At 39.9% G+C, this 14,104-nt stretch overlaps 1 protein-coding gene across 1 annotated transcript; it reads left to right on the forward strand.

The window, feature by feature from the left end:
• Positions 1-2,602: 2,602 nt before the first annotated feature.
• LOC135671418 (cytosolic sulfotransferase 11-like) lies at positions 2,603-3,773 on the forward strand. Its single transcript, XM_065179525.1, has one exon. The coding sequence runs from the start codon at positions 2,630-2,632 to the stop codon at positions 3,641-3,643; it is 1,014 nt and encodes a 337-aa protein (XP_065035597.1). The 5' UTR covers positions 2,603-2,629; the 3' UTR covers positions 3,644-3,773.
• Positions 3,774-14,104: the final 10,331 nt, after the last annotated feature.

Consider the following 14,104-nt stretch of genomic DNA (forward strand, 5'->3'; position numbering starts at 1 on the left):
AGAAAAATGTGTTACCTAGGGAGATGTATATCCTTGAAAACCTACAGATCTATGAAATAGGATGAATGAGGTCAATTATATTAAATCTCGAATTTTGATGATGAAACCAATTGATAAGTATTTATGAATTGATCTGCATTTTGAGTGACACAGGATGCTTCGATCAAGATGAGACAATTAAAGCAGGAAGAATCATGTTAGGCCAGTGGAAGATGTTAGAAGATTGGACGTCGGAGGATCGGATGACGTATCGACAGAAGGCTTCGGGCCATGGATTCGAGCATCGGGCTAAGAAGAGCGAAAATTGCGCCAATGATATCGGAGTTGCGGAGGTCAACTGGCCGATTGGGCAATAGGCCGCAAGAGAGGACGATGTGTCGAAGAATCGGACGAAGTGTCGATAGACCAATAACATGCCGGACAACATGATTTATGCTTAGTAATAATTATCTATATCGAAGTATGTTTTTACATGTGTAGGATTAACTATGATAGCAAGACATAAAGCAAAATGAAGTCTCGAAGTCTAGAACACGATTTCGTTGGGAGTTCGAGAGTTCATCGGAAGTCCGGACGTTCATTGGAAGTTCTGTTGGAATTGACTGAGAAGTCCTGAAGCTTGCCAAAGAAGTTCGTCGGAACTCGCCAAGAAGATCATCATGAAGTCTAGGAGCTTGTTGGGAGTCCATTGGAACATTACCGAAAGATCGTCAGAAGTTCATTGGAAGAACGCCGAAAGAAACCTAGACTTACAGACTTTGTTTAACTTAGTAAATGTCTTAAAATTCATAGTTAGCACATAATAGGGATTAGAATTAGGCCAAGTTTGGACTATGTTGGGCCAAGAAAAAGGCCCAAACAATGACCAAACAGGTGAAACCGTCATGGTACAGTCTCCAAGACTGTGTCAGGCGGTGGTACTGCCCAGTGTCAGGCTGTAGGCAATGGTACCGCCCGTACCCTGAAATTTTGGGTGTTTGAATTTTGGGCTCCAAATTTGAATCCATTTGGGGCCTATAAATACCCTAGCTATTCCTGCATAGATTAGCAAGAAATATTGAGCAAAACCCTATGATTCTAAAGTTGTAAATCTTAGAAAGTTGAGTTCCCTCCTCTTAGAGCTTAGAGAGAGTTCTAAGGGAGGTATGAGAGGGATACCTTATAAAAGAGTGTAAAAGGTTGTCTCCTAAACTTGTGAAAAGGAGAAGAGGGTTATAAAAGGTGGTTGGTCTTCACCTATTGAAGGAAGACCGATAGTGGATGCCGGTAGCCTCAACGGAAGAGGAATCGGCAGAGTAGATATAGGTCATGACGATCGAACCACTATAAAAATCTGGTTTGCATTTCTCTTGACTAATTTACTTTAACTGCAAACCACTTTTCTTGCTTTACATCCACTATGCTCTTCCGTGCACTTTCAAAGTTATTACCTTTACGAAACGGTTTTTCGTCGAAAACAGATTTAATCGCAATTAAGTTTTGAACCGACGTAATTTTTACCGCTGCACTAATTCACCCCCCCCCCCCCCCCCCCCATTTGTACCGACTCTTTTCGTAACAAATTATCCTTCTCTTTAGTGATGATCCATATGGTAGGGGCTATGAAGATGCTCCTCAAATCGTTGCCCAAATCTCTTCCTAACTCGCACCCCTTCTTGTTATCCACATACCCCAAATAAGGACTATAGTACGAGTAGGAGAGGGAGAGAGGAGAATAGGAGGAGGCAGTCAAAAAAATTCTAGCCCATGGCCCTTTAGTTCCATCTTATTTATAGATGCCTCCTATTAACTTATCCTAATGGATCTTACTATATTGGGGGCACTAGATCTTCATCAAACTACCCAAGCCTCTTAGATTAGTGGGTCTCTACGTAATAATTTCTTATTGATTGATACTTATTGGATCTCATCCATAGGATCCAATAATTCAACGACTTCCAAGGGTTGAAAATGATTATAGCTTAGAATTAGACAAATTTATCTTCTAAGTCGTGAGAATCTCCTAAGTGCAAAAAATATTTCTAATAAATATATTATTATTATTATTAATTTTTAAAATTTTACTTTTTATTTTTAAATCTATTTTTAATAAAAATGGATCATAAATCTCGTTTTCTTATCACATTTTCCTTACCGGAAAGATGCATTGGATGGACCAGAAATGACAATTACGTCATAGTTATGAGTTTTAAGGACAAATAATTATATCCATACTAAACAAGATTCTAAGGACAATAACAGCATCGTCCTTACAAGAGATCAGATAGTTACTAGATTCATCATTTCCCTCGATCCATTCACCATTTCTATTTATATTTTTACTTATGTCTGCTTCGCTGACTCGTGTACTGTCGTTTTCTTTCCTTTTTTAAACTGTAATCGATGGGTGTCCATCGTCTCTATGCCATTACATGTTTCCTTTTTTGAGCTGTTTTCGTTGCCATGCTTGTGTGGTCACAAACACACGAAACGACGTGCACACATATAATGGATAAGACGTACCCGTGATGTTTTTGACTCCGAGCGCTAATTCAAATTACCTAAAATAAAGAATATATATCATGTTTGATTCTCATATATGTGTGACTAAGATTCAGGGAATTCGTAGATCAGCCACATCAGGTTTTCCATGGCCGACGTTTCCAAATCCCTCTCTCCATCGAGGACCAAGGAAGAAGAAGAAGTCCATCGCCGGACCTATCAACACTTCACACAACTCGTGTCGGCACTACCAAGCGTAGAGGCCGGCAATATCAACCCAATCCACTGCTACAGCGGCTGGTATGGGTTTCCGTTGGCCATAATAGGCACCATGGCCGCCCAAAAATACTTCAAAGCTCGCCCTACCGACGTACTAGTCGCCACCATTCCCAAGTCCGGCACCACATGGATGAAAGCTCTCGTCTTCTCCACCATACATCGCGGTTCTGGCGTCGACTCCCGACGTGCCTTGGAGTCCTGCAATCCCCACGAGTGCATCCCCTTTCTTGAACTCCAAATCTACACCAACAACCGAGTACCTGACCTGAGCAAGCTGCCACCCCCCCGACTCTTCTCCACACACATCCCCTTCCATTCCCTACCGGCGTCGGTGGTGGACTCCGACTGCAGAGTCGTGTACGTGTGCCGCAACCCCAAGGACAACTTCGTATCGTTATGGCACCACAAAAACAGGCAAGCGACGGAGGCCAACGAGGAGCCATGGCAGCTCGAGAAGGCCTTGGACAGCTTCTGCAAGGGCTTCTCCTTCTATGGCCCGTATTGGGATCATGTGCTCGGTTACTGGAAGGCGCACTTGGAAAGGCCAAAAAATATATTGTTCGTGAAGTACGAGGAGCTGCTGCAGGACACCGTAGCTCAGCTGAAGCGGCTGGCGGAGTTCCTTGGCTGCCCCTTCTCGGAGGATGAGGAGAAGGAAGGGGTGATCGATGGCATCGTGCGGTTGTGTGCCATGGATAGCTTAAGCAATTTGGAGGTGAACAGGAGCGGCACCATGGACTTGGGGGGTTGGACGGTCGACAACAGCTTCTTATTCAGACGCGGTGTGGTGGGGGATTGGCTGAATCATCTCACGCCCGAGATGGCTGATCGATTGGATGAGATGACGAAGGAGAAATTTGCTGGTTCTGGTTTGATGTTCTAAGGCACATATCTCGAAAGAATAATATATGTGTGATCCGACTGAATCTGAAGTTGTAAGATCGATGAAGCTAATTTCCTTTTTCTTATTTCCAGACTTTTTTGCTTCTTTATCTCCTCCAAGACAACACATGTCTTCATCGTTCTTCTACGTTTACTGGAGAGGCAATGGTTGGGTGAGGTTTACATGCAGATCTAAGGTGCTCAATGAGTGCTTCATTTATGGCGTGTTTGAGATTCCTCAAATGCAGGAGAGAGAAGAAGCGGCCGTACGATGGAATCAAAGAAGCCATAGCCAGATTTAATTGCTACAAGCAAGTCTTTAAGTATTATTCTTTTGTGTAAGATTACATCCTACATTTGTTCTGGAAGAAGAATCTAAGTAGAACCAAAACATCTCCTTATGAAAAGGGCATTATAAAATATCGTATACGCAAAGCTTGGCAAGTCTATCAGAAACGGGAAAGCCATTACATCCTACATTCATTCTGCGTGACATATTCATGCATCGAGGCCGAAGCAGATGGATTTGATACCAACCATGAATGATAACATAACTCAAAATTATGATTGCATGTCGAAACAAACTTTTAACTCTTGTTGTTGATGAAAAGAATAGAAGATAAGAACAATTATTGAAGAAGTTTTATTGAAGAAGTTTCATTGAAGAAGTGAAGAAACTTTATTGAAGAAATGAAAAATGCTTCAATGCATTAACATGTTTCCTCTCCTATTTATATAGATTAGGAGAAAGGATTTTCCTCAATAGAATAAAGGATTTTTCCTCATATAGTTAGGGAAATCTTATCTTCTATCATGCCCCCGCACCATTCTCGCAAGATGGTGCTGATACCAATCTTGGTTGGAGGAAATCCTTTCTCCTATCAGTTGTGACCGTATTGGTTGGAGGAAAATCTTTTCTCCTATCAGTTGTGACCGTATTACATAATAGCATAATATCATTGAAAGATATTACTGTCACTGAGCCCTAAAATACAAAAGTTGAATTATCGATTAACTGCAAACAAAAATTAATAGGAAAAACTTTAATAAAACATGCTTTTATAGACTGGCTAGTTCTTTGAAGGCATCATCATCTTTCATTGTGAAACCTTTGAAGTATATAGCACCTTTAAGCACTCCAAAAGTGACAGAGTAAAAGAAACAGGACTGATGTGACCTGAATCCTGGACCACATGACCAAACTAAATTTGACGGTGTAAATCTCAACAACTGTAAATCTCATTCATGACAACTCATGTTGAAAGATTTCATCTTTCAAATAATAACACTTGAGAAGGCTTTCCAGATTCCTGTAGTAAATATAATATTTGAAAAGAGACACCTATTAAAAAAAAAGATGGAGAAAGAAATTAGGATGAAAGATTTTCCTCAACAGATTAGAGGATTTCTCTTAATAGAACAGAGAGATTTTCTCGTATAGTTAGGAAAATCTTATCTATTATCATACCCTCGTAAGATGGTACTCCTATCAAGGACACCAATCTTAGATCGATGTAAAACAAAAATTTGACGAGCGAGAGGCTTCGTGAGTGAGTCGGCTAATTGATCAGCCGAATTGACATGAGAAACTCGTAGTTGACGGCGAACAACTTAATCTCGCATAGAGTGGAAGTCGATAGCAATATGTTTCATATGAGAGTGGAACACTGGATTAGCGCACAAATAGGTAGCTCCGACATTATCACAATATATTATATGAGTGGAGTTGATGTTGAGTTCCTTGAGCAGATTTGTGACCCAATTGAGTTTTGCAGTGGTAGTGGCGATGGCACGATATTCAGTTTCAGTTGTAGACCGTGTGATTGTCTTTTGCTTCTTAGAACTCCAACTGATTAGATTAGCATCAAGGAAGATAATATACCCCGATGTAGATATTCTATCATCAAAGTTGCTAGCCTAATTAGCATTGATAAAGGCATGAAGTTGAAGTGGAGAGTGTTTATGAAGAAAAATATCATAATTGAGGGTCCCCTTAAGATATCGTAGGATTCGTTTGACCGTAGGCCAGTGCATAGTAGATGGCCTCTGCATAAACTATGATAATTTGTTGACTGCAAATGAGATGTCGGGACAGGTGAGAGCTAAGTACTGTAGGGAACCAACGACTTGTCGATATTGAGTGGGTTCCGTCGTAGGACTTCCATCAAATAATTTGAGAGAGCTACTAGTAGAGAGAAGTGTTATAACCACATTTGCATCCTGCATGTTTGTTTTGGATAATAAATCTTGAATATACTTTTTTTGTGATAAAAAGAGACCAGAAGATGTAAATATAGCCTCTACACCCAGAAAGTAGTTCAGGGATCCTAGATCTTTGAGCGAGAATTGATTTGCCAACTGTTTGATGAATGCTTGGATTTCTACGGGGTTGTTGCCTATGACAATAATGTCATCCACATATACCAGAATATATATTGTGTCGCTATGGTGTTGTCGTAAAAATAACGAGGAATCATATTTGGATTTGAGAAAGCCAACTGAAGTCAGAAAAGAGCCAAGTTTAGTGTACCAAGCTCTTGGAGCCTGATGAAGTCCATAAATAGCTTTTCAAAGTTTGCAGACATGCCTTGGATACTACGGATGAGTGAAACCATGAGTTTGTTGTATAAAAACATCTTCAGTTAGAGTCTCATGGAAAAAGGCATTATTAACATCCAATTGGCGTAATTGTCATCCCTTAGTGGTGGCCAAACTCAAGATAAGTCTGATTCTAGTAGGCTTATCAATGGGACTAAATGTCTCAGTGAAATCAACTCCAGATCTTTGATGAAACCCTTTGGCGATGAGGCGTGCCTTATATCGGGCAATAGAGCCATCGGGGTTCCGCTTAACTCAAAAAACCAACTTATATTTGATGATGTTTTGTGTATGATGAAAGGATATTAGATCCCATGTTGAGTTATGGAAGAGGGCATTATATTTCTCACATATGGCGGTACGCTAATACGGAGATTTTTTAGCTTGAGTGAAGGTGGTAGGTTCAACAGTGGTGGATGAGAAATCCATGATAGCATGAAGATCAAGGACCTAACGTGGTTTGAAAATACCACTCTTAGAGCGTGTGGTCATAGGATGATTGGAGACTACGAGATTGTGAGGTTGTGTTGTTGGAAGAAGCGGTTGAGAGTCATTGACATAGGCCAGGTCAGGTGGAGGTACTTTAAGGTCACTTGGCCGAGAAGGAGGTAAAGATAACGATTATGATCCTAAACCAAGTACCCCAATAGTCAGAGAAGAAAGAAGTGGAGTAGGAACGGAAGGAATATGCAATTGCTGAATTGGAGGAGTGGAATAGTGTGGATCGAGAGGAGGAACTGGACGATGTCATGGGAGGCTCGTTCGGTTGGATCGGAGGTATACTCCAATAAGGAATGGTTAATGGTGGTCTGCATGGTAAGAGAGGTATTGTTTTGAAAAGGAAAGATAGACTCAACAAAAATAACGTGACATGATATAAAAATTTTGTGAGTGTGGAGATTATAGTAGCGGAAAGCATTATGTTCAAGAGAGTAACCTATAAAAATGCAAGGATTAGATCATGATGTTAACTTAAAAGAGGCATAGAGATACAACCATGGATAACATAGACAACCAAATACTCTGAGTTTACGAAGGTTTGGGGGTTTGTGAAATAGTATGTCAAAGGGGAACTTGTATTGTAGGACTGGCATAGGCATTCTATTAATAAGATAGACGGCAGTTTGAAAGGCTATTGTCCAAAAGTTTGAAGGCATGGAGGCCTGATGGAGAAGTGTGAGCCTAGTTTCTATTATATGCCGATGTTTACGTTCGATGGAGCCAACAAGTTAAGGAGTGTGCGGGGGAGACTTGAGGTGTTTGATACCACAAGCTGAGAGATAGGATGCCAGGGCTTGATATTCATTGCCACCATCAGAGTAAACCATTTTGATGGTAGACTGAAAGTAGTTTTCGACCAACTTTCGAAAAGTGGGAAAGATAGTCGAAACGTCAGATTTATGATGAAGAGGATATAACCATGTGTACTTAGTGAAGTGATCTACACAAATGACATAAAATCTAAATTTATCAAAAGACAGGATTAGGGCAGGGCCCCAAACATCTGTATAAATAATTTCAAATGGTTTAGAGGGGGAAATGAAAGATGAGCCAAAGGGCTGTTGATGACTTTTATTACTAAGACATGCATCACAATGCATTATAGAACTATACGATTTAAAAATAGAAAGAGAGAAATGAGAAAATAATTTCTGCTGAATAAGGGACGAGGGATGACCAAGACAACGATGCCACACATTAACTAGAGCTACAATGGAAGAATAAACAATGGGCTGGGTTATTTATGGAGCTGACGGTCATTCGTAAATGTTACCTCTATTCGGGCCTTGGCCCAAGGATGCCTCCGTGCTCAAGTCCTTAACAAGAAAGGAAACAGGAAAGAATTCAATTAAAGTATTGTTATTATTGGGAAAAAACCTGTTAAAGCGGAATATTCTTTTCCCTCTTTATGTATCAAAATGGGTTCCTCATCAAAATACCAACTTAGAGAGGGTAAACTGTAGATCAACACCGTTAGAATTGTAGAGTTTGCTGCAAGGATTCTCCACATAAAATTTGGGCCGAAACTGATAACGTTTGGCTACCGATCGTCAAGTAGAAAACTCAGAAACCTAATCTTTCTCTCTCTATTTCTCTCTCCTCTTTTTCTCTGCACGCCGCCGCAAGCTCACCTGCACACACGCACGCTGCACGCTGCATGCTGCCGCACACTTTCACTTGCACGCACGTACGCTGCCCTAACCCTATTCTCTCTCTTTTTAATTTCTACCTTATTTGGGCTCAATAGGCCCAATTGTCCAAGCTCACATATGGGCTGGACCCAACAATTCTCCCCCTCCAGCTCATATGGTGGGCTGTACCAAGCCCGCTCTTCGCCTACATGCTTCAAGCTTCTCCTTAGGCAAAGACTTTGTCAACATATTTGAACCATTATCATTGGTATATACTTTTTCCAATTGTAATTCTTTCATCTCAAGCATATCACGAATCCAGTGATATCTCACATCAATATGCTTGGATCTAGAATGGTATGTTGAATTCTTGGAGAGGTGAATGGCGCTATGACTGTCACAGTAAACAGTATATCCTTCCTGTTTCAAGCCTAATTCCTGTATAAACTTTTTCATCCATAAAGCTTCCTTGCAGGCTTCAGTAATTGCTATGTATTCTGCTTCTGTGGTTGATAGAGCAACACACTTCTGTAACTTAGACTGCCAAGAGACTGCTTCTCCTGCAAATGTCATCAAGAATCCCGAAGTGGACTTCCTGGAATCAATATCACCTGCCATGTCTGCATCTATGTACCCTTCTAACACAGGTTCATCACTGCCAAAATATAAACATAACCTGGAAGTACCTCTTAGATATCTTAATATCCATTTCACTACTGCCTAATGTTCCTTTCTAGGATTATAGAGATATCACCTGACAACTCCAACTGCATGAGCTATATCTGGCCTAGTACAAACCATAGCATACATCAAACTGTCTACTGTAGATGAGTAAGGCACTCTGGACATTTCTTTTTTTTCTTTCTCACTTGTAGGACATTGTTTCGAATTAAGCTTGAAATGACCTGCAAGTGGAGAACAAACTGCTTTGGCTTTACTCATGTTGAATCTTTCAAGAACCTTTTCAATGTAAGTCTCCTTAGATAGCCAAATCTTCTTTTTCTTCCTATCACGAAGAATCTTCATGCCAAGTATTTGTTTCACTGATCCCAAGTCTTTCATGGCAAAAGACTTACTTAGCTCTCTTTTAAGCTTTCCAATTTTTTCAACATCATGGCCAACAATCAACATATCATCAACATATAGCAATAAAATAATAAAATCATCATCTGAAAATTTCTTCATAAACACACAATGATCAGATGTGGTTCTATCATACCCTTGGCTCATCATCAAGGAATCAAACTTCTTATACCACTGTCTAGATGCCTGTTTGAGTCCATATAAGCTTTTCCTAAGCTTACACACCAAATTTTCTTTTCCCTTGACTTTGAAACCTTCTGGTTGCTCCATGTAAATTTCTTCTTCTAAGTCACTTGGAAGAAATACAGTTTTCACATCAAGTTGCTCAACTTCTAAATTCAAGCGGGCAGCCAAACCAAAAACAACTCGGATAGGATATTTTCACAATTGGAGAAAATATTTCTTCAAAGTCAATACCTTTCTTCTGACTGAATCCTTTCACAACTAGTCGTGTCTTGTTTCTTTGTTGTGAGCTATTATTTTCAGTCTTCAATTTATAAACCCACTTATTCTTGAGAGCTTTCTTCTCTTTAGGCAACTTTACCAAGTCATAGGTGTGGTTATCAAGCAAGGATCTTATCTCTTCTTGCATGGCTTTAACCCACTCATTCTTATTCTAATGTAGAATAGCTTCTTGGTAAGTTTCTGGCTCTCCCATGTCAGTAAGCATAACATACTCATGTGGAGGATATCTGGTAGATGGTTGTCGCTCTCTAGTGGACCTTCTCAATGGAATCTCAACTGGTGGTGGAGGTGCTGGTTCAGTTGGTTCAACATCATCAACTATAGGTGTATCATCACTGGTATTCTCACCACAATCTTCTTGTTCATCTCCCCCATGATCATCATGAACTACGGGTGAAGGAATTGGATCCAAACTCTAAGGAATATAAATAGAGGTTTCTGGCTTCTGAATATTATCACCATCATCAAACAATTGGTCTTCAAGAAATACAACATCTCTACTTCTAATAATCTTCTTGTTCACTGGATCCCATAATCTGTACCCAAACTCTTCATGACCATATCCCAAGAAGATACATGCCTTTGCTTTACTATCAAGCTTGGACCTCTCATCTTTGGGAATATGAACAAATGCTTTACACCCAAAGACTCTTAAGTGATTATAAGATATATCTTTTCCTCTCCATACTCTCTCTGGGACATCACCTTTCAGAGGAACTGATGGAGAAAGATTTATCAGATCAACTGTAGTTCTCATAGCCTCCCCCCAAAATGACTTTGGTAACTTAGCGTGGGAAAACATACACATAATCCTTTCTTCAATAGTTCTGTTCATCCTTTCGGCCACACCGTTCTGTTGAGGAGTTTTAGTAACTGTTTTCTCAAGCCTGATACCATGGAACCTACAATAATTCTCAAAAGGACCCCTATACTCACCACCATTATCTGATCAAATACACTTTAGTTTTCTGCCAGTTTCTCTTTCAACACTAACATGAAACTCCTTGAAAACATCGAGTACCTGGTCTTTAGATTTCAAAGCAAAAGTCCACACTTTTCTAGAATGGTCATCAATAAAAGTAACAAAATAAAGAGCACCTCCAAGAGTTCTAGTTTGCATAGTATAGACATTAGTATGAACTAAATCAATAACATCTAATCTTCTAGATGATGGATATGTATGAAATGCAACTCTATGTGTTTTTCCAACTAAGCAATGATCACAAGATTTAAGATATGTACCTTGCAACTCTAGTAAGAACTACTTTCTAGCAAGAGTTTGAAGTCCCTTCTCGCTGATATGTCCAAGCCTCTTATGCCAAAGATCTATACTTTCACCTTTTTGAATTGTATTAATCTCTCCTTTGTATAGCTTAGCTTCCATGACATAAAAAGAGTTCAGTTTCTTTCCTCTTGCCACAATCAGAGAACCTTTAGTGAGTTTTTATTTGCTTTCACCAAAATAGTGTGCAAAACCCTCATCATCAAGTCTACATGTAGATATCAAGTTAAGACGAATATCTGGAGCATGCCTTACATCTTTGAGTATCAATTTGCTCCCTATACTGGTCTCTAAGAAAATATCTCCAATACTCACAATCTTAGATGTACTACTGTTTTCCATTCTGACATTACCAAAATCACCAGCAGTGTAAGATCTAAAGAAATCACCATGAGAAGTAACATGAAATGAAGTACCAGAGTCAATTACCCAATTACTGTCCTAAGCTACAAGACTAGCACAACCTTCATCACAAACAATAGTGATATTACCTTCAGCAGCAACTGTATTTGTCTCTTTCTCATTTTTCTTCATTTCATTATGTTCTCGCTTCCAAAACCTACTCTTTCTTCAAGTGACCTGGCCTGTTACAGTGAAAGCATTTGATATCTCTTTTAGACTTGGATCTTCCTCTATATCCATATGGGTTTCTACTATGACTTCTTCCACGTCTTTCTTGTTTTTCAGTAACAAATTCCATAGAAGAAGATTCACACTGTTCTTTCCTTCTGGCATCTTCATTTAGCAAACTGTCTTTAATCATATCTATAGTTAGAGTCCCCTTTGGCGTGGAGTTACAAATAGTCACCACATACGTTTTCCAACTTTCTAGTAAAGAGCTGAGAAGTAATAATCCTTGTATCTCATCATCTATATTCATTTTCATAGCAACCAACTTGTTTGCAAGACTCTGAAATAGGCTTATGTGCTCAACAATATTACCACCATCTTGATACTTCAAATTTACAAGCCTTCTGAGGAGAGAAATTCTATTTCCCACTGTCTTTTTCGCAAAAAGATTTTCTAACCTTTGTCAAACAACATCAGCTCTGGTTTCATCAGAAATATGCTCATGCAAGTTTATATTCATCCATCTTCTAATATAGGCAATAGCTTTTCTATGTTGAACTTCTCATGCTTCATCGTCCATAGTAGAAGGTTTATCTTTAACCTTGATGGGCTTATATAAATCTTTACAATAAAGCAAATCTTCCATTAGACGCTTCCAAGTGGAATAATTTGATGAGTTCAATTTAATCATACCATCTGACTACTCCATTTCAATCACACAAGAAAAACTAGCACCAAACAGCCTGTTGCTCTGATACCACTTGTTGGGAAAAAACCTGTTAAAACGGAATATTATTTTCCCTCTTTGTGTATCAAAATAGGTTCCTCATCAAAATACCAACTTAAAGAGGGTAAACTGTAGATCAACACCGTTAGAATTGTAGAGTTTGCTGCATGGATTCTCCACATAAAATTTGGGTTGAAATTAACAACGTTTGGCCACCGATCGTCAAGCAGAAAACTCAGAAACCTAATCTTTCTCTCTCTATTTCTCTCTCATCTTTTTCTCTGCACGTCGTCGCACGCTCACTTGCACACACGCACACTACACGCTGCATGCTGCCGCACACTTTCACTTGCACACATGTACGCTGCCCTAACCCTATTCTCTCTCTTTTTAATTTCTGCCTTATTTGAGCTCAATAGGCCCAATTGTCCAAGCCCACATATGGGCTGGACCCAACAGTTATTTTTACAAAATTGAGAAACAGAAATGAGGTTGCGTTTAATATTAGGGGCGCATAAAATATCATCGAGGGTAAATGTGGTAGTATCAGAAGTAAGCATTGTGGAACTAGTATGAGTTATAGGAAGGCCTTTATCGTCACCGATGATGATATCTTTATCGCCACCAAAGGGATTATGGAGAGACAAATTCTGAAGATCAGAGGTGATGTGATGGGAGGCGCTAGAGTCCACAATCTAGTTGGGCTGGCTAGTCGTCGGAGTAGTGAGGAGATTTACCTGAGGCCAGTGTGACGGAACAGGAAGGCGGGGTCGAGACCGACAAACTTTAGAGGAGTGTCTGATTTTACCACACAACTGGTAGATAACCCGCTGTTGTTGGCTTGAAGGGGCAGGATGCCAAGGCGGACAAGTATTGGAGTTGCCACTTTGCAAGAAGGTATGATTAGGAGGAAAAAAGGGGTATTGCATGGGACCCATATGATCAAGAATACCTTTGGTTATGTTCAGGGGGTACCGAGTGTTCTTCCTCTTAGACTTATGACTGACTTGAGCTGTGATAGACGGTCTGGGCAGTTTGTCCGCATGCTTCAAATACATCTCATAGTCAGTCAACTTATCATAGAGTTCTTCAAAGGATACTAACGAGTCGTGTGCTCGAATTACAGTCGCAAATTCTTTGTAGTTATCTCCAATACCATTTAGGGTATGGATGATGATCTTCTCGTCACATAGGGAATGACCTATCAAAGCCAAGTCATCGATGATAACTTTGATATTTTGTAGATAATCAATGATAGTACTTTCCTCTTGTTTGGTCACCATCAGCTTGGATAGAAGACTGAGCTTGCGAGTATGCGAATGATTTGCCAAGGTTATTTGCAGTTTAGACCACGCATTGGCAGTAGTCACACATGTAGAAATCAATGGAGCGACGGATCCAGCAACTGAGGCTTGAATAGCTTGGAGGATGAGACGATCTAGACGCAGCCATAGTTTGTGAGCTAGATTAAGTAATGGACTAGGTTCTCCGGGGATGTTGAGTATGGTTGGCGGACAACTGAAAGAGCTGTCAACGTAGCCTAGCAAGTCGTATCCAAATAAGAGATTAGAAAATTGAGCTCGCCATGACGTATAGTTGCCACCC

This window comes from Musa acuminata, unplaced genomic scaffold, assembly GCF_036884655.1.
Source record: "Musa acuminata AAA Group cultivar baxijiao unplaced genomic scaffold, Cavendish_Baxijiao_AAA HiC_scaffold_1139, whole genome shotgun sequence".
Classification (NCBI taxonomy): Eukaryota; Viridiplantae; Streptophyta; class Magnoliopsida; order Zingiberales; family Musaceae; genus Musa; species Musa acuminata.

What these genes read in the sequence shown, in the direction of transcription:
- LOC135671418 (XM_065179525.1), top strand. Translation starts at nt 2,630, where the DNA reads ATGGCCGACGTTTCCAAATCCCTCTCTCCATCGAGGACCAAGGAAGAA.